A 27,592-nucleotide genomic window follows, 5' to 3' on the forward strand; every position below is an offset into this window, starting at 1 on the left:
AAAATATATTTCAATTAATCAAGTAGACGTATCATGATCGAGTACAACCAAGTAGATGTACAATATAGTTACTTCTTTCCTAGTTCCTTGGTCTGTGGCATAGCTGGCAATTAATACACAAATCACACAGTTAGTATTAGTATTTACACGAAGAAATGATTTTTCTCTCTCATATCTCTATTTTATTATTTAAATGTTTTAATTGGGAAGATAGCAACACCTCCAATGTGTTTATCATAAAGCAGCAAACTGTTTTAAGTGTATCTATTATTAGTCGACCATTGGTGACAATCACAACATTTTAACACTAATTCTAACCTCACAACTGGTCCCTTTCCATCCATTTGCACATTCACATTCATAGCCATTAACACGGTCTTGACATGTTCCAGCATTTTGACATGGATTTGAGCTGCATTCATTAATGTTGTTCTGACAAGTTATTCCTGCAATACATTAAAGCCATAAACACATGAATATTCTAGCAATTCAAAGTAATCCATATCGACAGATGACTCTGTCTAAAGGGTCATGAGTGTATATGGCCACAAAAATAACAGGAATGTGCGACTTCTTGATGACATGACTGACTACAGCTAATTGGGGTGTTCGTTTTAAAACTGTTGATTTTATTTTTAAGGAACATAAAACAATGGAATATGCTTTCATAAAATTGTGTAACTGTATTAACTGCTTCTATTGGTCTCCTACTTTTGAACATTCTCATGTGGAAGTTATTCAATATATAGAAATTGTTGAGGGTTATGCATTTCAGTAATTAACCATGCCTTGTGAATTTGAGGATTGATTCGCAGGCATTAAAGTAGGTTTAAAAAAATCTTCCAGGTTACCAGTTAACAACATGTACATGTATGTTATCGGATTTTGATTTGCTTATCCCACTAAAATTCCCAAATTATATTTTTTATTATAATAAACAAGAGTTAAATTCATTTTTCTCTGTGTGTGTGTGTGTGCGCGTGCGTCCGTATGTGTGTGTGTTTACAAAATTGTGGTCTTACAAAAAATACGGATAAGAAGTTTATGACTAGTATTTAGAACAATTTTCTGAACATAAACTCCAGTCTCAATATTTAAAAGTATATTTTATTTCAAGTAATTACTACATAATACAAATGGTTTTTTTTTACAAATATATGCTATTAAATATAAACAATGATTCAAGGCCCCAAACTCAGAAACTTTCCTCAATGTATACATGTACTTAAAATTGAGTACTTAAAATGTATTTATTTTAGTAATAATAAACAACTCACCATTAAAACCATCCGTACAATTACAAAGGTAATCATTCAGTCTATCTTCACAAACTGCACCATTTTGACATGGTTTATCAGCACAGTGGTCAATGTCATGCTGACAGAGGGAGCCACTATAACCTGGCGTACAAGTGCAGGTAAAACCATTGTTTGTCTCCAAACAGGTTCCATGCTGACAGGGATTGCTTTTACAATAACTTGGAAGGGTACAGTTGTTTTCTGTGAACACTGAAACAGATCAAGAATGACATAAATAAATTGTTGTTTTATCTAAGTCATATCACCATAGAGACCAATCCTAATTAGTAGCAAGTGATATTTTATATGTACCTTCCCATTAAGAGACTATAACATTACTTTGATATACCAATTGTAGAATGTATATTAACACGAAGAGTTTGATAATATATAATTTTATTTTTGCATGCTCACATACATGAAAGGTTTAAGCATAGTGTTCTGGGCACATATTTCAGTTATCTGGGTTATTTGTCAGTGGTTATTTGAAATAAATTGTGAAACATGTCAGTATATGGTGATTTGACTTGCCTCTCCCAAAATACTTTAATATCACTCGGGATATAAATTCAGTATCATACTAGCCTTGTATCTAGTATATGGTCCCAAATGTGTGCAATAATTTACATACTTTAGGCTACTGCATATAACTGCAACTTTCACAATATAATTATTTAATTATTATTGATATTAAAAAATTCAAATCTATAGACCATTCTCATAAAGATGGCGGCCACGATGCATGACAGTCTGTTAGATCTGAATCAATATCTACTATTAGTGTTGACAATTTAACTTTTTAAACACGAAGATACTACTGACAACTGAATGGATTAATATACTAACTTTACTTTTGTATTATTGCGAATGCATCTGACACTTTATGGTTTTATTTTTCAGTTTAAAAACTTGTATCTGTTACCAAGAAAATGAATTTATAGTGACGTTACAGCAAGGTGCAAAAAATTTAAAAGTGTGTTTTCTAGAACCCGACCCTACCTAGAAAAAAAAAGAAGGCAGACACTATTTTTGTCGATGTTTATTTTTTCCATTAATACATAGGTGAAAAAGGTACATACACAACATTTTATCTGGACCCATTACACTATTTTGATCTATTTATAGAACAGAAAGACAAATGAGGTTCGTTATAAATATAACTGCCATGCAGTCTTGTCCCAACCAATGCAAAATAGAACACTGTACGTCAAAACATTTGCTGAGTTATGTGCACAGAATCTGTTACACCGACATCTGTGTATGGCCCCAAAAAATCTATTTATTCTTAAGTGCCAAAAATCACATTTAAATTGACAAGAAATTGAACGACAATGAACATTTTAAAAATAACCTTTCGTTAGTAGTTATTATAAGTTGTAGAAGCATTTTTTCTTGTAAGTATTCTTTAAGTGTTCTTGCGACCAATTTGTTTGGTTTTTTAGTACAACTTGGTATTGAACTTGCTCACTTTTCTTCAATTTCATTTTCCAAGTGGTCGGCAAATTGTTTGACAGCCATGTTTTATTTACGTTGGTAACAGACACATTTTTGCATGGCGCATTAATACAATAACAACAATCCGATGTTACAGGTGGTGTATAAGAGATTTGACTCCACCCATACAGGGTATAAGGGTTTTATCCAAGGCTAAATAATGAATGAAATTCAAGTATTTTACCTAAAGAAAACAATGTAATAACAAAAAAAACATAAATATTCTTCATTAAACACATGTAAACTAAATATCCACGATGATTGCAGTCACTATTTGATATTATCAATAAGAAATTACACTAAAATGTATAGACTCCCAAGTGAAGATTTTACTAAAAGTTTTCAATTGCCAATGTACCGTATATCATTAATTTCTTAATGATTCTATGTTAAATATGTGTATGTGTCAAATAAGCCATTTTTGTGTAGCAGTTAAAACATTGTTTCTGTTTGAATACATTTTTTGTTAACATGTCTCTGACAGAACAAGTCTGTAGATTCAATATTCGCCTCATGTAAAGCACCCTATTATGAGAAGGGTCTATAATCACCAGTATCAGTGAAAAACAAACAAATAAACCTAGGTTTTAACAAGACATACATGGATACAGAGGGTCATAAACGAGTTACCAGTTATTATCAAATTTATGTCACAAATCAAATAATTTTCACTTGTTATGAGCTTTAGTGACAAATGAATATTATTCACAAGAGACAAAAATTTAATACTGTAATACATGGTATCAAGTTTGTTATCCTATGTATTAGCTCAGCTATTTTTCTTCTTCTTTTAAATTATCTATATATATATAATTGTATTTAGAATTAGACACAATGTAAACCAATTTACACACAGTTTTGGGTTTTGCTATAACTTTGTATTTTATTCATGCTCACTGGTCATTTTCAAAAACCAAATAAAAAGTTATATTTATTATGTTAAAAAATAATAATCATGAAATGTATTAAAATAACATTTTATTACAAAATTCAAGGATGAAAACAAATGTGTAAATGCAAACTATTTAAACTATGTGACATTATTTGTGTTTTGCCAAATTCTGATAACATATTTAATACCAACAAGGTCATTGGTTTGTAAGCTCCAAACTGTCAATTAATATTGCATGTTACAACAATTAATTCAAAATGAGAAACTATAATTTTTATTACCCCAGATATGAGTGCCCAATAGGATAATAACCATATTTCTTACCTCGATTTACAGCACATTTGAAGCGAATTTCATAGTCCATGCACTGTTGGTTCACTTGTTGATTATTCATGCATAGTAAGCCATTAGTCACTGTGCAAGTAACTATTTCTACTGGAGGTAGTTTATTGGAAACGTCTCGGCATTCAACAGCAAGAGGTGTGGTTCCCTTACAAACCTCAATACCAACCTGACATACATGAAATTAAGTAATACATAATTATGTATACTACAGTAAATAAAAACAATGCATTTAAACATTAAAATGATATCAGATATACAGATCCACACACACAAAAAATCAGTCAGTTATTATGTATAATACAGAAGAAAACAAAACATGTTTAGGTATGCCTACTGATATAGGACAGGATATTGTGGTGATTAATCAGTAAATCGTTAATAATTTTAATTAATATTAATTATTTTATCAAATACATGTGTATGGTAAACATTTCCAAAATTTGTAAACCATTTTACCATAGATTTTTAATGGTACAGTGTCATTTCAATTTTGCATTATTTTGCATGCATAAACTTCAATTTATTAATGCACAATTTCTTAGGTAGACATTGTTAAAATATGTGAGGTATTGTCACAACCTCAAACAGGAGTTGGAAGGTGTACTAAAACTGAGCCTGAAGTGTTAGAAAGAATTAGTTCACACACAATCCTGCCAGTGTACAGCACTCCTCCTACTTATAGAATGAGATCTACGCTGACACTATTGACAAATGGACACTTCTGTTATTTCATCACAAATCTCAGTGAGCTTCTTCTTATCAGTTTTAGAAGTATATAATATTTAATCAGTTTTAATTCTTAAAATTGAATTATTTGTAATTGTTTCTTAAATATTTGAGCCCATATTTTTAAAGTCATCGTGAAAACATCGTAGGTTGTGGCGTCACTACAGCATACCCATTGTGACATCATAGCTTACAATGGTTTACAATTTTATAGGCTAATAAGATTGATTTGAAAATACAGGCTCATGTATCAAGGACCCCTTATAAAAACACAGGGCCATGAATAATTGAGGAAGGGGAGATGCAGAAAAAAGAAAGAAAAAGTGCCCATTTGGTTTAGAAGTACTTTATTGTCTAGTTGGAGAAGAACTTGTAGTACTGGTCCTCCCCCCTGCCAACTCCAATTATTAGTATCCACAACATTATCTTTTAAAACATGGATATATATATATATATATATATATATATATATATATATATATATATATATATATATATATATATATATATATATATATATATATATATATATATAACCATATGTTTGAAGCTTTAATCAACAAAATAAAAAGTATCTATGTACAGACATAAAAATTACCCCAACTCGCTTTTTTTCCCCAGCCATTATTATATATTCTTTTTTAAATCTCCGCCCTCCCCTATTTCTAACATATAAAAATATTAATCAACCTTACTGCTAAAATAGTGAGTTGTGTCCAAGCATATGACTACATTAAATGGACAGCCTTAATTATGAAGACCATCTTACCGCAGTCAAAGTGGCTCTATTTTCCTCATCCTTCAAAGCGGCTGCAGTTGTTGGACTTTTTGTGTTGTACCATGGAGTCCAAAAATCATCTATACATAATATAAAAAACCTCACATATTGTTAACAGAAATCTTTTTATCAAGCAATTAAAGCATATTCTTTATATAAAACTACTTCACTGAAATAATCTGATGTAGCATATTTTCCGGCCTTATTACATGCACTGGTGTATAAACCACACCCTTGTTTTTAGATCAAGTTCCGACCTTCGTCCGTACATAAACCACACCTTTATATAAGCCACAGTTAAAATAAAGCCACAAACATAATTACAGTTAATTATTGTTTGTATTTAATAATAATAATAATGAGATCCATTCTCCCTTAAATTCAAACAATAAATAATTGTTGATTGTATGTTTAGTTTTGTCCGAGTATCATTGTACATCCATATTTATTATCTCATTCAAGTAAATAACTATTAATATGTATTAAACATAAGGTAGTGAAAACAAACAAAAGATATCTATGCTGTCACATAATTAATAACTTTTATTTTATTAGCAGAAAGGCATCTATAAAGTGGACGTTTCCACAAACAGTACCAGGGAATCATTGGAATGGCATACACTCAATAAATATACAAAGCAACAATATAGGTACCTCAGACAGATGCTCTACAAAGTCTAAATCCTGGTTCGGATAATGAATGCATTTTGATTTATTACATTTATGCTTATTCACATAATGAAATTATGACTGTGATGATGGTGCACACTCATAGAATGGGAACAATTAAAATCAATTCAATGAAAATGGTAAAAAAAACCCACCTGGGTTTAAGCTGTCGCTCTGTTATTGGGGTTTTGGAATGGTTTTGTGTAACTTGAAGAAAGCTATATGAAAATCACACCAGTGTGTACACCACGTATGTTTGATGCCTTGTATCATATGTAATTATTATATGTTGGGTTTTTTTTTCGTGTGTGGTTTTTTTTTTTTTTTGTGGGATGTGTTTATAAATGTACATGTAATTGTATTTAACTGTTTGATGTAGCGAAGGAGGTCATATGAGAGTCTATGTCTGTACTGAACATCACCTTCTTTAAATAAAGATTATTATTATGATGGAATCAAAGATTAAAACAAATCCATCTAAGATGGTAATAAATGAATTAGCAAGTTACCTGATCTCTCACTGCAGGTTTTAATATAGTAGTTTGTACTGTTGGAATCTACCAAATCAACTGATCCTGCTGGTCCATGCAATAAGCAGTCATTGCCAGTCAAATTAAATGTAAAAGAATGGCAACTAGGGTCTCCACCACAGTACTTGCGACACTCTTCTGAGGTAATATTATTTTTTGGTATTGTGTTTGCTGGATTCGTCACTGGTCTCTTTGGCATGACACTGTACTGACAGAACTTTCCTGCAATGTAATAATGAACATCCGTAGTAGTACTATATAATGTACCCTGTAGGATCGGCACACAAAAACACTGGTGCTGAATGGAGTAATACATGAGATACAAACACAGGCAATGAATAGCACATCAAATTGAGACATTCAGTATGTGAAATCTTGAAATTATACACAGAACGAATAATATGGTACTGTAGAAGTATTTTAGTAAATTAGTTACAGATTATCAAACTATGATGTGCATCTATGTTGATCAATCCATCCAATCCAGCTCCCAACCATTCCCATTCTGCCTAGCCTCGTCTGATGGTACTACTGCACAAAATTAATATAAATATCAATATAACAAAATAAACTTCACAGTAAATCCAGATGAGATCAACTTACCGTAGAGTGCACCAGCATCACAAATACACCGGTATGTATCCTGAATGTGGTCCTCTATACATAGGCCATTTCCACATGATACGCCAACACATCTTCTGGGTGGATTCTCACAACGAAGACCAGTGTAGCCAGATGGACAATCACATTCAAACCCAAGATGCTTATCTGTGCAGTTCCCACCATAGTAACATGGGTCTGACTCACAGTCATCTATGATGTAAACAGTAGACATTAAATATATATATATATATATATATATATATATATATATAGTATATATATATATTACCTTGTTAACAGGATAATAACATTTACAGTGAGACATACATACAAAACAAACTCTCCACTATATAAATGTGTTCGTTAATCTGGAAATTCAGCTTCCAGAACCGGATGAACACTATCCAAAACAATTTATAAAAAATAAAGACAATTTGCTTTTCATGACCGAACGTAATTTCTTCCAAATGATCATTAAACCAGGAATTGTTTTATAACTTGCTCAGAGTTCATTCAACCATGGCCAGTAAGCAACAGTATCCATACCATCCGGATTATCGAGGTCTCACTGTATTATAGTCATCTGTGATGAAAATAGTCGACTTTGAAATTATTTATTATCCACATGGTTCAACATAACCGAGTTAATAATAATCATACAAAGCACACGTGTAATTACAAGTGTAATGACGTAATTTTGGGAAGTGACGCCATATCATGACGTTGCTTCTCCAGTCCTAGCTCAGACTGTGCATTTGAAATATGTCGTCATTTCGTCGTCACCTTCTAGTTGTGGCTGAAACATTGTGAGTTGGGTCTTGTTAGTCATAAAGAAAACAACACTAATAATATGGATAATAAAGAAATTATTACACTTGCGTGTGAGTCGTACTGCTTTTACAAAACTTATGTCAGGATTCATGTATTACCCTCGCTCTTGCTCGAACAATACAAAAATCCTGACACTCGTTTCGTAAAATCAGTACGACACACAAACTCATATAATAATCTCTATATATTACCTTGCTTACAGGATAATAACATTTATTACAGTCATCTGTGATCTAAACAGAATGCATAAATATATATTACCCTGCTTAGAGAATAATAACATTTATTACAGTAATCTGTGTGGGGCGGGATTTAGCTAAGTCGGTTGAGCGCTCGCCTGAGGTGCTTGCATCACAGAATCAAACCACCTCAGTGGATCCGTTCCATCTGATTGGGTTTTTTCTCCTTCCAACCAGTGCATCACAACTAGTCAAAGGCCGTGGTATGTGTTTTCCTGTCTGTGTAAAAGTGTATATAAAATATCCCTTGCTGCATTAGGAAAAATGTTGCAGGTTTCCTCTGTTGACTATGAGTCAGAATTACCAAATGTTTGACATCCAATAGCCGATGATTAATTAATCAATGTGCTCTATAAACAAACACACTTTATAGTCATCTGTGTTGTAAACAGTAGACATCAGAATTATATTTTACTTTGCTTACAGGATAATAACACTTATTACAGGAGCTTTATATCAGATGTACTTCATTATTATTATGTATGTTTTGGACATATCAGTATGAGTGGTTGGTTTTCACTTGTTAAGAAAATTCTTTTAACTACAATGACTTGAAAAATCAGTACATACAGCCTCAGTTTAATGTAACTAAAATTATTTATGAATTTTTTACTCTTGGGCATACGGATCAAAATCCTGGTGAATGTTCTCCTGAGTTTGCTGTCAGTGCCATTGTAACATGTTTTGATTATTTTTAACAGCTAAAGTACAGATTAAATTTTTAAGAAGGATTTTAATGTCATTGTCTATATATACAATGTGTTTATTGTTATCCTGATGTTTGTAGTGACCCAAACTGTATTTCACCTCAAAGTAATTTCATACATAAGAAACATTTTTATATTAGGAGTAAAATGAAATCTGAGTTGCTACTAACATTATGACAATGAGAAACACATTTGATACAGAGAAGCTAATATTTCAAACAATAAACTGTATTCAACACATACAGGTAACTTAAGTTATTAAAAATGTTTTATTATTTAAAAAATATGTTACAATGGTTAAAAACTCAAGATAGTCCATTTAATGGCCTTTATAACAACAAAAGACTAATAATTGTGACAAATTTCTAATAAAGAAAGAAGTGTTTTATTTAATGAGGCACTCAACACATTTTATTTACGGTTATATGGTTAAGAACCACACAGATATTGAGGGAGGAAACCCGCTGTCACCACTTCATGAGTTACTCTTTTTGATTAGCAGCAAGGGATCTTTTATATGCACCATCCCGTAGACAGGATAGCACATACCACGGCCTTTGATGTACATGTACCAGTCGTGATGCACTGGCTGGAGCGAGAAATAGCCCAACGGGGATCAATCCCAAACTGACCGCGCATCAAGCGAGCGCTTTACCACTGGGCTACGTCTCGCCCCAAATTTCCAATAAGTGCTAAGAATAACATCTGTAAAATAAGCTTAAAATATTTCCCAGGGATGAAACTGAACTAGAAAAGCATAGTGGCCAGATGGACCAGATGAACAATATTATTACTGCATGGTTCTTATTACATTTAACTAGCCCTTTAATTATTGCAGCATTTGAAAAGAGGAACCGGACTAGTAGTTACAAAGAAATAAAATGGCTGAGTAATTATCATTTCACATTTTTTCTTTGAGCATAACTGTTTTTAAACTGATGAATGCCCAAAAGACTACCTTAAAGTTTGTAAAATTTATAGTTTCATTTAGTTAAAGGTCACCTCAGGTGGCATCAACTTTCAGTTAATTTTTATCCTGATTTCCTCTAAATGGTGTTTATTTAACAAGGATACAATAATGTCTTATATATAGCTGACACATTTCTTCACAGACCATTACAACAATTTAATGTTCACATTAACATTAACATATGAAAATCTTATTGAAAATCTATGTATCAGAATCAATCCTTTACCTATGTCCTCTGAGCAGTCTTTCCCTGTGAATCCACTCAGACAATGACATTTTCTGCGAATATTTTCCAAACTTTCACATGTACCACCATTGTCACACGGGCTGGTCACACAGACATCTTCTACTGTTGAACAGCTGCAAAACATTTTCAAAATTGTTTTATAAATGACCAATAGGATAGGATAGGATAGGACATATTATTAAAATGCCTTTATCCAGTTACGGTTTGGGCACAGTACCAATAACAGTCAATATAATTTTGTTTACCTGTGTTTGTGAAATACTTAAATAAAATGATAGTAAAGTAGTGCTAATTAATGCAATCACCAAATATTCTCTCTTCTTTGTTTACTTATTTTTGTAAATAATATTAATGTGAAATACTTAAATAGAATGATATAGTAAAGTGATGCTAATTAATTCAATCACTGAATATTCTCTCTTCTTTGTTTATACTTATTTTTGTAAATAATATTAATGTGAAATACTTAAATAGAATGATATAGTAAAGTGATGCTAATTAATTCAATCACTGAATATTCTCTCTTCTTTGTTTATACTTATTTTTGTAAATAATATTAATGTGAAATACTTAAATAGAATGATATAGTAAAGTGATGCTAATTAATTCAATCACTGAATATTCTCTCTTCTTTGTTTACTTATTTTTGTAAATAATATTAATGTGAAATACTTAAATAGAATGATATAGTAAAGTGATGCTAATTAATTCAATCACTGAATATTCTCTCTTCTTTGTTTACTTATTTTTGTAAATAATATTAATGTGAAATACTTAAATAGAATGATATAGTAAAGTGATGCTAATTAATTCAATCACTGAATATTCTCTCTTCTTTGTTTATACTTATTTTTGTAAATAATATTAATGTGAAATACTTAAATAGAATGATATAGTAAAGTGATGCTAATTAATTCAATCACTGAATATTCTCTCTTCTTTGTTTATACTTATTTTTGTAAATAATATTAATGTGAAATACTTAAATAGAATGATATAGTAAAGTGATGCTAATTAATTCAATCACTGAATATTCTCTCTTCTTTGTTTACTTATTTTTGTAAATAATATTAATGTGAAATACTTAAATAGAATGATATAGTAAAGTGATGCTAATTAATTCAATCACTGAATATTCTCTCTTCTTTGTTTACTTATTTTTGTAAATAATATTAATGTGAAATACTTAAATAGAATGATATAGTAAAGTGATGCTAATTAATTCAATCACTGAATATTCTCTCTTCTTTGTTTACTTGTTATATACAGTGAAACTCCTTTAAACCGGACACCCTCGGGAACAAGTAAAATGTCTGGATTCATGAGGTATCTGGTTTAGAGAGGTTCAATTCTGTACAGATATTTAAACGAGGGCCACAGAAACATTCCGTTTTGAGGGAATTTTTGTTTGGAATTTAGGGTCCTGTTTTGAGAGGTTTCACTGTAATAATGATGTGAAATACATAAATTGAAAGAAAGTAAAGTGATGCCAATTAATTCAATTAGTGAATATTCTCTCTGAAAATTCCCTAGTAACTTGGATAATGTAAATCATCTACATGTACAAACTTTTAAAAGCAATCCTTCTTGAAATCAAGCCATGTTCTTTTCTTTTGCAGCTCACTTTAAAACATTTCTGAATCTGCACATACTGTAATGGTTACTCACTGAATCATATGCATAAATCCGATCATTTTGCTTATAAGATATAGTAGATCGTATTTCATACTTCTTGTTGTTACAATTTTACATCAAGTCTGCAATATTACACAAGTCACACTTGTGTAATATAAAAAAAAATTGCAGACTTTGTGATATTAAAAAAAAAGAAAAAAGTTTTATTTCTTATATAACTTTTAGTGATTTACCTTAATTTATTTCTTAATATGTTCACCACAAGTCTACTCAATCAATCAACCATTTGACATGATTGCACTTACATCAACTAAAGGTTCAAGCACATCTGTCCTGGACACACCTTCAGAGTACCTCAGGAAATGTGTGCAAGACAACTATGGTAGGCCATAAATCTATGAACACCACAGAGCAGTCATTTGACTTGGATGACTTACTCCTTAACACAGTAGTATCACACAATATATGTAGTTCCCCAGTACAAGCAGTAATGACTACGTTTTAAAAGACTTTAATAAATTATTTATAACTATATTGTCAAAGTAATAAAACTTTCGACAATTTTTTTATTATTATTTTTACACTTTTATAGTTTTATTTTGAATAAACAGTATTAACAGCTAGATTGTTAAAATGACTTTAATGTATCATAAAATGTATGTAGCAGTATTTTGTCAATTATTACAGTAATAGATAAATTATGTTAACAAGTAATATAGATATATATGTACATTGGTAAATCATTAGATAATCACACAAAAAACCAGTGTCACTGAATAAAGTAGCAAGTGAGAAAAGGCAACATACATGTAGATAGCTGTAGTACAAGAAACACAAAATAAATCTGATTGGAGCAAAAAGCATGAATATTTCAACTCTTTTTTAAAACAAACTAAAACAATCCATAAAAAATGTATATGTGTATATGTTATTATGTGCTTATATAACTTTTATATAAGAATATAAGAATTATGTCCAACATAGTTATTATGTTATTATTAAATAGTATTAAAAATAAATATATATCACAATTTTAAAAACGTTTAAAAAGTAAAAGATATGATATTACCTGTATGATATGGTATACAGTACTTATAAAATGTTCATTGTTTTAAGTGTACATGTATAGGAATGAATTTATTCTTATTTTTCAAAATACTGTATTTCACAATGTTTTGCATTCTGATTTTACAATGATTAAACAGGAATGCTATTTTCCAAATGAAAAATTAACAAACTATGCATGGGACCACATTAGTATAGTGTTATGAATTTTTTGGGAACAGCAAATAAGTGAAACTGTGATGAATTCATGACATTTATTTTAGTGTAAACTTCAATCTCTGCACAAAATCTCATGTCAAAATGGTATCATATTCTGCCATTTCAAGACTTCTAAGTAGGAACAGCAACATATATCACATTTAATTAATATTCAGTAACCTTATATAAAAACAAATAAAAGCAAACAAACTTGTTCAGCCAAATGTTTGTTAGAAATCATTATCTCACAAAAAGTTAAGCTATACAAGCTGTAACATTTCGATAAATTTCAAACATATATACACATTGTATAGTGTTTTCCCTAGCTTGTTTTAGCATGGCGCAGCACCATGCCTCTAACACCATCTTGCCTTAATCAGCACCATGCTGCCCTGAGATTAAACAAGCCTTTTTCAGCAATTCATTCTAAAATTGCCTTTATAAAACACCAAAAAAGGTATTACCCGTATTAATTAATAAAATATGCTTTTGTTTTATATCTTTTGCCATTCATTTATTAAAACAAGCACATAAATTACATTAATGTTTATTTCAATTATTTTTTGTGTATTTTTAATGAAAAACAAGTGCCCTGAAAATGGTGAAAATGCCCCAAAAGTGTTTGGTCTACCATGCCTTGCCTAATTTCTAGGGAAATCATTAATATATACATACAAATGTATATATACATGTACATCTGTTATGTATGTTAACCAAGGAAAAACAAACATGGTACGTTCTAATAACATGCCCCAGAAAAAAGATAACCGACAGAGGCAATATGGTCCATGAGAGACATTGTTTTAGCTGCTTTAATTTAGAAAACTAAAGTTACATAAAGAAATAGCAATCACTGTCACTGCTAAAAATTAACTGATTGTGTGTATACAACGTGAAACTATTTTCAAGTTGTGAATATATACAACAGCTTGTATAACTTTAAGAAGTTCATGCTTCTTGTTGAACATGAATGGCTAACATTACCTTTGGGTGAAGTTTTTTGAGGCACTAGTTAATAAATAAAACACAGGATATGTAAATCTTTTCTGATTCAACAAAAACCCAACACATATATATATGTCATATATATCTCAAGCTTTGTGAACCTCTGTGGTCAATAAACAGAAACACTGATATCACCTTTGTCCCAGTTTTAAAAACAAAACAAAACACTGAGACTTGTAAATCATGGATAAGAAAACAAAAACTCATTTCTTATGTTTCACATTTTGTAAACCTCTATGGTTCAATAAACAGAGAAATGTGTAATTCCTGTTTCAAGCTTTCTTGACCTTTATGGTCAATAATAATAGCATATCAATAACAATATCAAGAATTGATGGAAGAATCATATATAGTAAAATTTTACTATATAAGTTTTATACCATCAATGTAGCAAGTCTTTTTGCAGTATGACATCATGCAAGATACATGTTGTCACTGAAACTTAGTAAAACACTAGATACATTTTATTACATCAATAAAGCACTTTTAAACCATAAAACTTTACTTGCATACATACTGTATTGAACCTACTAGTATAAAGAGTATGTAATCAAAATCTAGTGTGAAGTAAACAAGTTGAGTCAGGCTATATGTCACATTTTTGGTCAGTGATCGAAAATATAGAAATTTAGCTAGAAATCATAACTTGAAAATGTGTATATTGATTGCAGAGTAAATACATTTTTTTTCACCTTTGATGTCTAGCAATACTTACTGTAAAGTTTTTTTAATAATAATTAAAAATTAAATTAAATTATAAAAGGTCATGCAAATTTAAAGTATGTGACCGTTGGTTTTAAACACTATGGTGGATTTTTCTCTATTAGAGACGTTTTTTGGTAATTGAAATTAGACATTACTTCAATTTTATTGCTAAGATTATCCTTATTCCATACATCCAGAGTTTTTGTGGTCATCCTGGTGTTGCTAAAAGCACGAAATTAATGTTCATATATTTGAAAATGCACATACCTCTGAGAAGTAAGGGTTATGGAGACAAGCTCTAGTCTAGTTTTTAACAGGTATTTTTTGTTTCACTCCATTGTAAATTTATTCAGATGTATTACAGTTTTGTAGATTAACCAAACTTAGTCTCCATTTTCATGGGTAAAAACTAGGGTCTGCGACTTTAAACTTTACCGGGTATACACCATATTTCTATTTACCACACAACTCCATCACAAGCTTAAAAACAAGAGCCATGCAGTTTTAGGGCCATATAGTCCATTAGCCAGAGGGGTTGGTATGTACCACCTGTGGGGATGAATGCTCATAGTGATTTTTTTCCATTATCTCCCAATTCTCCAAGTTTTGTAATCCTAAATGCCATGACAAATATTTCACAATGTTTTTAATATAGTCGCCCTTAAGCAATTTTGTAAAAATATAACTGTTGTGGAATGTGGGTAGAGTCACAAAACGGATAGATACACACAGAAAGCTGTGAGTCTTGCAATGCTATCATAAATCTTCCATCCCTAGGGATGTAGGCCATAACAAAAATCAGTATATGAGCATTCGCCTCGCCCCCCCCCCCCCCCCCCCCAGGTGGTACCAATTGGCCAAATTTTGGGTCCTGGCTCATGGACAGGTCCCCATTATATAGGTATTGTTGTTTTTTAATGTTTGATTTATAGTGTTAATAGTTACTGTTCTTCTAGATTTGTTTAATTATTTGAAGCTATGGCTGCCTAATGCAAAACACAACTACAGTGATGACTGTTTCAAGTCACAGGATTTCAAATCTTATGGAACTCTTTGAACATGCTCATATAACAGTTTTCAAGCACTGTGATCATCTTGGACTTGGAACTATTTGAACGTGCTCATATAAAAGTTTTCAAGCACTGTGATCATCTAATTTTTAGTAATCATGGTAATGCTGGATTATGTAAGTTATGTTTGATAATGGGCAACAGATGTTTGGTTCCATGGTTTTGCCTATATGCTACCCTCACGTTACAAGAAATGATATATCATTGAAATCCTCTGGCTTTACTGAACTTGTGTGTTTTAACCATCAGTAGACTTGGTAAACAGCCTTGATGTGAAAAACAAATCTCTTATCATTTTTGTTAATTATACATGGTGACACTAAACAGGAATTTCACATTTTGAGCTTTATGGGTACACACATACATATTTAGGTTACCTAGACTGTCTAGGTCTATTATAAATGTTTAAATAAAAGACATACTAATCCCACAGCAAAAGCTGAGAGCAAATAATGGGTGTGCTGACCGAATGGCCACATGAGACAAGCACCTGTTGCTGCCAGATTTCGAAGAAATGCAATGGAATTCAAGGGAAAGAAAGTAAATGGGGCAGTGGGATACAAAAATTACTAATAATAATATAAAATAATATATTCAGCATATATATAATAACTGTTTTCTGTCCTTATGTAACAACAGACAGATCTAACTACAAACAGAACTTACTTAAGCCCTCCGTATCCAGCCGCGCAGTGACACTTGAAGTCATTGACTAGATTCTGACACATGCCTTCATTAGCACAAGGATTTGAATCACATTCATTCAGGTCCGTTTCACAGTTATCATCTGCAGTACCTACAAAGACATTTCATTGTCTTTTTAAAATGCTGTAGTTTGTACTGAATGTACAGCAATTAATTTTTGTTTCCATCTTAAAGATTTCATGTATTTCAATTTTAGTTTAAAAGTTTCTTATGGCATGCAAAATTGTTTTTGGAAACCTATAGAATTTATTGAAATATTTATTGATTACTAATTCTATCTTAATATAACAGCCAAGACTTTGGTCTTCTATAGACTGCACATCTTTAAGCTTCATACCATCTGGACAAGTACAATAGTAGCTAGTGACATTTTGATGGCAGGTTCCACCATTGTAACAAGGTTCTGACAAGCACTGGTTGATCATCACTTCACATTTTTCACCAGTGTAGCCTGCAAAGTAAAAAAACCCAATTATACGTCAATACTTTTAACTAATTCTTGTAAAATACACTGATGTTCCACCTTCAACTTACATCATTAAGTATATTAAAAAAATGGAAACATCATCCACAAATAACCATAAATGATTAACAGTGATAACAAATATAACATAGAAACACAAAAATATTAAAATAAAGGCATTGGTGGTGCAGTGGTTAAGCCATCGGACTACAGGCTGGTAGGTACTGGGTTCACAGCCCGGTACCGTCTCCAACCCAAAGCAAGTTCTTTAGGGCTCAATGGGCAAGTGTAAAGCCACTACACCCTCTTCTCTCTCACTAACCATTAAGCAACTAACAACAAACCCACTGTCCTGGACAGACAGCCCAGATAGCTGAGGTGTGTACCCAGGACATCATGCTTGAACCTTAATTGGATATATGCACAAAAATAAGTTGAGATGATATATATATATATATATATATATATAATAATAATAAACAACACTATTCATGAATGCAAATACATGTCTTATAAACAATTTGATTTTGTGTAAAGTACATGTGTAATGTTTGTATGCTGTTTGCAATGTCACTGTATGTAGCAAGAAAAAGATACGGCTAAAAATGATAAAATTAGTTTGTAACAGGATAATCACAGTACTAGCTACTACATTAAGTTATAGTGACCTATATGTCAAATAAACTAGCACACTCTATACATGTTAGGAAACAGTATTATTAATAATAAATACTGTAAATCTGTAATGTCTGCTTTTTAGGTGAGTTTTTTTAATCAAAATACAAATATAATGTCTCAATGTTCTCACAATGATTATAATAGTTACTGTAAATTGGTAATATCTGTTGTTTGTTTAGGTGAGTTTTTTTATCAAGATAAACATATAATGTGTCAATATCACAATTATTATAATAGTTAAATGTAAATCTGTAATGTCATATAATGTGTTAATATCACAATAACAGTTACTGTAAATCTGTAATGTCTATTGTTGTTTGTTACGGTTTTTCAGAATAAAAATATAATCTTAATATGACAGCCAAGACTTTATTCTTCTACTAACTGCATGTCTTTAATCTTCATACTAGCTGGACAGACACAATAGTAGCAGGTGACAATTGGCACTTAAACATTGGTAGTATTTTTTGCATTAATAACTTGCTAACATTATTTTTATGCTGTATTTGATGGACGTTTTTCTCAAATTGGCACAATAAGTACGTCACAGTCATCTCCACAAAGTACATGTATGGATGTCACCAAAGCATTGTTTAAATTCTGTGAATTATAAAATTATTTAAATGCAAATGATACCTGGAAGGCAGGTGCAAACAGCACTTTGATGTTTTACCAGACATGATCCATGGCTACTGCAAGCAGTTCCTGGACATACTTTTGGACCTATGGGCAGAAAAAAAGAGAAGAGAGTTAGTAATGAAAAATATTAGCTGCATAAACACTAATCAATGTTCCATGACTGATCCATATCAAAAGCAAGCAATATTTAATTTTGTCTACAGAACTAGGCATATATAAAAGATTTCCTGAACTCTGTATATGTAGCAGTTGTATTTTTCCTTTTCTATTATAAAAGACAAAATCTGATAGTAGTAATCCACTGAGCTTTGTCCTGGATAGTTTATATGCACAGGACATATGTATAATATGTGTTTGCATGAGTGTGCACTACCTTATAGTGCATATGTACATATGCATGCACATGTACACACACACACACACACACACACACACACACACACACACACACACACACACACACACACACACACACACAAATGTACATACCCAATACAGACACATCCACACAAACAAACACATATCACTGAACGAAGGAGTGGAATACAATTCAGTGCAAAACAGCTTCATATGTCGTGTAAATCAATTCCTTTAGTGGATCCAAATTTTGTTTCCTCATTCTAACACCAGTCCATGTCTGGTATGTGATGTCCTGCCTGTTGAGAAGAGTAATAAAAGACTACATATTTGCAAAAAATTGCTAGCAGTAATGCATATGACAGCAGTATGCTTTCTCTCTCCCAGTGGAATATTAACATTGGTCATTTATAGGTAGCTCATACTGCATGCCCAGGATGGTGAGTTTGAACCTCAGTTAAGCCTAGATCACATTATATGACACAACACAACTCAGCTGTCGAGTTGAGTCACATTGTGTCATGAGTATTAAAAACCAGTTGTCTGGCATTTGACATGATCACACATGTTCAGTTTCAGACGATGGCCAACATATAGTATGAACAGATCTTGGCTCACGACGGCCACCGTATAGTATGAACGGATCTTGGCTCACAACGGCCACCGTATAGTATGAACGGATCTTGGCTCACGACGGCCACCGTATAGTATGAACAGATCTTGGCTCACGATGAACACCGTATAGTATGAACGGATCTTGGCTCACGACGGCCACAATATAGCATGAACGGATCTTGGCTCACGACGAACACCGTATAGTATGAACGGATCTTGGCTCACAACGGCCACAATATAGCATGAACGGATCTTGGCTCACGACGGCCACCGTATAGTATGAACGGATCTTGGCTCACGACGGCCACAATATAGCATGAACGGATCTTGGCTCACGACGAACACCGTATAGTATGAACGGATCTTGGCTCACGACGGCCACAATATAGCATGAACGGATCTTGGCTCACGACGGCCACCGTACAGTATGAACGGATCTTGGCTCACGACGGCCACCGTATAGTATGAACAGATCTTGGCTCACAACAGCCACCGTATAGTATGAACAGATCTTGGCTCACAACAGCCACCGTATAGTATGAACGGATCTTGGCTCACGACGGCCACCGTATAGTATGAACGGATCTTGGCTCACAACAGCCACCGTATAGTATGAACGGATCTTGGCTCACAACAGCCACCGTATAGTATGAACGGATCTTGGCTCACAACGGCCACCGTATAGTATGAACGGATCTTGGCTCACAACGGCCACCGTATAGTATGAACAGATCTTGGCTCACAACAGCCACCGTATAGTATGAACGGATCTTGGCTCACAACGGCCACCGTATAGTATGAACAGATCTTGGCTCACAACAGCCACCGTATAGTATGAACGGATCTTGGCTCACAACGGCCACCGTATAGTATGAACAGATCTTGGCTCACAACAGCCACCGTATAGTATGAACAGATCTTGGCTCACGACGGCCACCGTATAGTATGAACGGATCTTGGCTCACAACAGCCACCGTATAGTATGAACAGATCTTGGCTCACAACAGCCACCGTATAGTATGAACAGATCTTGGCTCACGACGGCCACCGTATAGTATGAACAGATCTTGGCTCACGACGGCCACCGTATAGTATGAACGGATCTTGGCTCACGACGGCCACCGTATAGTATGAACAGATCTTGGCTCACAACGGCCACCGTATAGTATGAACGGATCTTGGCTCACGACGGCCACAATATAGCATGAACGGATCTTGGCTCACGACGAACACCGTATAGTATGAACGGATCTTGGCTCACGACGGCCACAATATAGCATGAACGGATCTTGGCTCACGACGGCCACCGTACAGTATGAACGGATCTTGGCTCACGACGGCCACCGTATAGTATGAACAGATCTTGGCTCACAACAGCCACCGTATAGTATGAACAGATCTTGGCTCACAACAGCCACCGTATAGTATGAACGGATCTTGGCTCACGACGGCCACCGTATAGTATGAACAGATCTTGGCTCACGACGGCCACCGTATAGTATGAACGGATCTTGGCTCACAACGGCCACCGTATAGTATGAACGGATCTTGGCTCACAACGGCCACCGTATAGTATGAACGGATCTTGGCTCACGACGGCCACAATATAGCATGAACGGATCTTGGCTCACGACGAACACCGTATAGTATGAACGGATCTTGGCTCACGACGGCCACAATATAGCATGAACGGATCTTGGCTCACGACGAACACCGTATAGTATGAACGGATCTTGGCTCACGACGGCCACAATATAGCATGAACGGATCTTGGCTCACGACGAACACCGTATAGTATGAACAGATCTTGGCTCATGATGGCCACTGTATATAGTATAAACGGATCTTGGCTCACGACGTCCACCGTATATAGTATGAATGGATCTTGGCTCACGATGTCCACCGTATATAGTATGAACAGATCTTGGCTCACGACGGACACTGTATAGTATGAACAGATCTTGGCTCACGACGCAACAAGACTGTCCAGCTGAGCAGCATTGTCCAATGTGATCTAGGATTTAGACAGAAGCATGAAAATAACTTAAATGAACAGACATAGAAGAATTCTACCATTACAAACAACGTTCATCATCAGCAGTGTAATGTCTCTCACACGAACATTGTAACACACAACATATTAAATGGATTGCTCAACATACAGACTTCCAGTGCTTCTTGATGAGAAACTTGTTTCCACCAAATAAGCTACAATTAATAAATAGTTGCAAGGAATCGTGTATATATCTCAGCTTTCCCCCAGAAAACCAGCACATATCACAGCCTTTGATGTACAAGTCATGGTACTGACTGGAATGGGAAAAAAGACAGTTCACTAAAAATGACTGATCCTATGACCAATCAATGAGTGAGAAAAGCAGTTAGTTTTGAAATATCAACTATAAAGGAGGCAAAATAGGTTGCTAATCAAAATTCATGGATTGTAGGCTACTAAATGCCTGATTAATAGCTCATGATAATAAACACCAGCATAGTATTCAACTAAATCTAATGTTACATTAATGCCAAGGAACTATGTGCAATGAACGATATGTTTGTGCCATGTGTTTGATGGCATTAGAAAGCAATCTCAAAACATTTCTTAAATGACAGATAAATTATATATATTAAAAAAAAGGAAACATCATCCATAAATAACCATAAATGATTAAGTGATAACAAATATAACATAGAAATACAAAAATATAAAAATACCAGCCTTGGTGGCACAGTGTTTAAGCCATTGGACTACAGGCTGGTAGATACAGGGTTCGCAGCCCGGTACCGGCTCCCACCCAGAGCGAGTTTTAACGACTAAACGGGTAGGTGTAAGACCAGTACACCATCTTCTCTCTCTTTAACAACTAACAATTAACAACTAACCCACTGTACTGGACAGACAGTCCAGATAGCTGAGGTGTGTGCCCAGGACAGCGTGCTTGAACCTTAATTGGATATAAGCACGAAAATAAGTTGAAATGAAAAAACCCCAAAAGCTTTAATTTGTGAATTATAGGTCCCTGATCATGCATTATATGACAGCATAATACACTTTTACTTTGTTAAATAGGTCTGATCATGCATTAAATGACAGCATAATACACTTTTACTTTGTTAAATACATGTAGGTCCGATCATGCATTATATGACAGCATAATACACTTTTACTTTGTTAAATACATGTAGGTCTGATCATGCATTAAATGACAGCTTAATACACTTTTACTTTGTTAAATACATGTAGGTCCGATCATGCATTAAATGACAGCTTAATACACTTTTACTTTGTTAAATAGGTCTGATCATGCATTAAATGACAGCTTAATACACTTTTACTTTGTCAAATACATGTAGGTCCGATCATGCATTAAATGACAGCTTAAAACACTTTTACTTTGTTAAATTGGTCCGATCATGCATTAAATGACAGCTTAAAACACTTTTACTTTGTGAATTAGATTGGTCCCCGATCATGCATTAAATGACAGCTTAAAACACTTTTACTCTGTGAATTAGGTCCCCGATCATGCATTAAATGACAGCTTAAAACACTTTTACTCTGTGAATTAGGTCCCTGATCATGCATTAAATAAATCTTAATACAATTTTACTCTGTGAATTAGGTCCCTGATCATGCATTAAATGACAGCTTAATACACTTTTACTCTGTGAATTAGGTCCCTGATCATGCATTAAATGACATTAAAACACTTTTACTCTGTGAATTAGGTCCCTGATCATGCATTAAATAAATCTTAATACAATTTTACTCTGTGAATGAGGTCCCTGATCATGCATTAAATCACAGCTAAAGTTAATACACTTTTACTTTGTGAATTAGGTCCCTGATCATGCATTAAATGACAGATTAATACACTTTTACTTTACCTCCGACTGTGCAATTGGCTGAAGAGATGGATCCAGGTGAATCTGTTATTTCGTTGTCAGAACAACGAACACATTGTTGTTGTCCTGCTAATTCCTGGTAAAAATCCTTTGGACATTCCAAACATGGTACATATCCATCATTGACATTGTACAATCCTTTGGAACATTTGGCTTTAAAAAAAAGAAGAAAACAAAATAATGAGCAGCATTATTAATTTTTATGTTTGCTTGTTTAACTATTTGACAATTACTTTGATAAATCACTAGTATATTGCAATAAAACTGGACAACACCTCACTCAAATGTAATAAAACATGAAAATGTACATTATTATAGACATGTAAAACAATATTAATTGCATTAATTGTGCCATATGACATATTCTGCTGACTTGGATGTTCATTATTCAAAACAAAACAATTATGATTTCTTCTATAATTACATGTATTTGTTGCTAAAATAATTTACACTATTGTGTTTACTTTTTGAAATAATTTACACACTATTGTGTTTACTTTTTGAAATAATTTACACACTATTGTGTTTATTTCACATCTTTGTGTACAGTTTTCACTGGGTTTCATGGTACATTTTGTTGTTTGCATAGGTTTTAAATTGTACACTATGTCCATATAGTGATATTTTATCATCACATAGTACTACTTCTTCCAGTAATGTCCACTCTCACAGCAGTTTGAAACACAACTGACAAGATGCTACGTGAACTATCTGTAGAATGATTTTACTTTTGAAATTGGATCAAATATAAGGTCTAAAATATGATAACGACTTCGACTTCTCACCGTTGTTAACAACTCAGTGACGTGAGCCAACTTTCTGTGAAAAAAAGGGTCATTTCGCCAGTTAGATTAATGCCTGATATTAAAACAAAGCATAAACAATTGTGGAAAATACAAAGATCACAATAATTAGAATTATTACTGTTTTGGTTGAACAAGGCTAACAAAATACTTTTGTTGTTTTACTTGGATATGTGAAAACAGGCTATCACCGCCATTGTTCAATGCATTGGTGGGATGCACCTTAACACATGGAACTGGATGGAATTTAGTTTTTTCATGGATCAAGGAAGCTTTCCAACAAATTTAATTGGAAATAGTCTAGACTAGTAGAATGGTCTGGAGAAATTTCAGTTTTTAAAAATGCATTTCTTTATATAACTACAGAGTTCGACAAATCCGCTAGCCCGACGCTCGTGGCTAGTGGTTTTTAAGTTCGGGCTAGTAAGAAATGCAAAACCAGGTGAATCTGTTTTTTTTTCCTCTCCACTTATCGCTCGATTGTGGGAGTTTTTCTTGTTCTTTTCTGTCGGCTGAAATTTTGTTTAATAAATTTGATTGTGATGTTTGTCATCGAATAATATCAACAACGCAATCAGTATATAATAATAATCCACTTGAACTAGGTCTGCAAACTGCAGTAACATGCTATCTCTACATCGTCACAGTTACAGCATGCACAGCATGCATGACATGTTTTGATTTTTGGACCATTTCTCGCAAGTTTTAGGCTGGCACAGGAAAACAGTCTAATGACATGCTTTGAATATTTTGATATCCCTATTGTTCTAATTTAACACTTCGTCACGTGGTAGTTAATCTCGCACATATGTTTTACGTGTAGCCTAAGCGAAAACAGGACAATGACAGTGGATCACACTTGACAAAAGACCAACAAAAAAAAGAAAGTTACAATGATTTAAGTGTTTGTTTTATTTTACTTTTATACTCGTAAGTGTGTAATGTTACAAAAATTATATAAAAATCCAGTTATAATTGACCAGGAATTTGGGCGAGTGCTTTATCTTGGTGGGCTAATGGTTTTCACAAACCCACTAGCCCTGTGGCTAGTGACTTTTCAAAATATTTGTCATACTCTGTAACTACACTAGTAAACTTCACCCCCTCCCCTTAGGAACTGACAAAAATGAGGCATCTCACATGAATATTAACAAATTAGATAAACCATCTATTGATCTTTAAATATATGAAGACTATTTGGTTATAGCATTTCTGGAAGCAGAGAAGATTTTTTAAAATTGACTTATTTTTTCACTTTTGGGACTCACCTCTCAGGCCTCTGAGGGGTGGGTCAGAATGACCAAATTCACATGGTTTCTTCCAGAGAGTATGGAGGGTAAATCATGGAAATTAACGGATATATTTTTATACATTTTAGATAGATGATAAGAGAAATGCTGTTTAATAAAATCTGTCAAAGCACATGAAATGCAATGTCTTAATTTCAAAAGATTCAAAGCCATAACCACATAGTAAGGGCACCTATGGTCTGTTCTGTTTTTATTACGTAGCCACAAATTATTTTCAGGAAGAAAGCCTGGTTCATAATTTATTTCTCAACGTGCCATTGAAGCTTGCAACAAAATATGGTTGTAACTGGTCAAGGATTTTGAGAAGATGTTTTAAAAATTGCCTTAATTTTTCCCTTTTGGGCCTCGCCTGTCCCTAAGTGAGTAGAAAGACCAAATTCACAAAATTTGGTTCTAATTGGTTCATTAGTTTTGGAAGAGAAGTAAAAAATGTGAAACATTTACACACACGTCGCACGATGATGTATGAAAACGGACTGCAATATTATATTAGTCATTTGAGCCTTTGGCTCAGGTAACCAAAACACCAATGGAATGGTGAACTCTGTACCCTCAAAAGACATCCAAGCAAAAACCCTGCCTTAACTCATGAAACTGTATATTGAATTCCATCTCATTTGTAATTAAATCTGTGGAAGATTGCTTACACCAGTACGGTTAACCCTAAGTTCTTACCTTTACACATGGAATCTGATGTGGACCCTGTGTCACGTGTGATAGAGTCGGTGGGACATTGCTGACAGTATGTGCTGTTAACCCCATAAGTGTTCAGTGGACACCTGGCACAAGGCTGCAGCTGGTTGTCAGATGATGTTCCAATTGGACAAATGTCTAAAATTAATCAAACTGCTCATCAGTGGTATCAAAATAAATACTGACATGAAGGAGAAACAAATCTGTTTTGATGAAAGATGCGTTAGCCTAAGCTATAAATATTTAACTATTTAACATCTTGTTTTTGTTACAGCTACATTTGTCCCATGGTAATTTTGCTGTTTTAGAAATATAGATTAATTCACTGTTGTACTTTTAAATTTCAATAGTAACTGTTAGGTGCTGCAAGAATCATGTATGTGGTGCACAGCAGTATCGAGAACAGATCCTGATTCTGCATGTGTTACCTTTGAATAGTAGAACATTTCAGAATGACAATGCATGAAACACGTGTCTAAGTAGACTTCCTCCATCATTTCATCATTTATGTGTTTCCATGGAATGGATGTGTATTGCCATGGCATGGTTTCTGCCAGCGGTTACAAAGGGAAAAATTATATACGTTAATATCTTGGAAATGAATGAGTATATTTTTATAATTTTTTAAAAATATTATAGTAAGAGAACTGCTGTTTATAACTGTCAAAGTACATGAAATGCAGTGTCTACTTTCCAAAGATTTCAAACCTAGAATGGGCACTTATGACCTGTTTTATTTTTATTATGTACCCTCGAATTATTTTCTGTCAGAAAGCTTTCATGGGCAAGATTAACCATCTGATAGAATTGTCAGTGCCAGGTTGTGATCAACAACAGAGGTTTGTTCACACACCCACTACCGATTGTGTGAACTTGCATTTGTGATGTGAAGACTCAACTAACATCACTTTGTGTCAATGTCACACTGATCGACTTGAAAATAATTTCTGCTATAAGATTTGATTTCTAGATATGTATTAAAACCAGTAACATATGTATATACAGTCAAACCTGTCCTAGCGGCCACCTGTATTCAACGGTCACCTGCCTTAAGCAGCCACTTTTTTCCCTCCCAAACGATTTATAATGTAAATGCACATGTAATAAGTGGTCACCTGTCTAACGCGGCCAGTATATAAAAATGGATATTTAACAACAGCGATAAGGTGCAGTGAATAACCGATCTTCACACCTTCAGGAATACTAGTACCCATTCAGTCTCAACATCTCTACTGTGTATCAATTAAGAAAGTATGACTCTGGCATGCATCTAATTGCCTCTGGGCAAGCTACGCTTGACATTTGTAGGTTCACTTACTATGACAATACACTGCATGAAGTAGGAATTAAATAATTAAATGGAAAATTAACACAAACTTATTGAGAACGGTTAATTTAATACATTCCATTTGCATT

The 27,592-nt window shown here is 33.5% G+C and overlaps 1 protein-coding gene across 1 annotated transcript in view; it reads right to left on the reverse strand.

The window, feature by feature from the left end:
* LOC121379679 overlaps positions 1-27,592 on the reverse strand; it is a 179,487-nt gene that overhangs the window by 74,916 nt on the left and 76,979 nt on the right. Inside the window, exons 30-41 of the mRNA XM_041508328.1 lie at positions 26,159-26,314; positions 23,353-23,523; positions 18,490-18,576; positions 17,050-17,163; positions 16,674-16,803; positions 10,309-10,442; positions 7,336-7,545; positions 6,712-6,954; positions 5,525-5,613; positions 4,009-4,195; positions 1,278-1,508; positions 319-446 (exon numbers count right to left, since the gene is read on the reverse strand). Of these exons, the coding sequence (XP_041364262.1) occupies positions 319-446; positions 1,278-1,508; positions 4,009-4,195; positions 5,525-5,613; positions 6,712-6,954; positions 7,336-7,545; positions 10,309-10,442; positions 16,674-16,803; positions 17,050-17,163; positions 18,490-18,576; positions 23,353-23,523; positions 26,159-26,314 (1,880 nt within the window). The remainder of the gene's footprint in view (positions 1-318; positions 447-1,277; positions 1,509-4,008; positions 4,196-5,524; positions 5,614-6,711; positions 6,955-7,335; positions 7,546-10,308; positions 10,443-16,673; positions 16,804-17,049; positions 17,164-18,489; positions 18,577-23,352; positions 23,524-26,158; positions 26,315-27,592) is intronic.

The sequence above is a fragment of the Gigantopelta aegis genome, chromosome 8 (genome assembly GCF_016097555.1).
Source record: "Gigantopelta aegis isolate Gae_Host chromosome 8, Gae_host_genome, whole genome shotgun sequence".
In the NCBI taxonomy this organism is placed as follows: domain Eukaryota; kingdom Metazoa; phylum Mollusca; class Gastropoda; order Neomphalida; family Peltospiridae; genus Gigantopelta; species Gigantopelta aegis.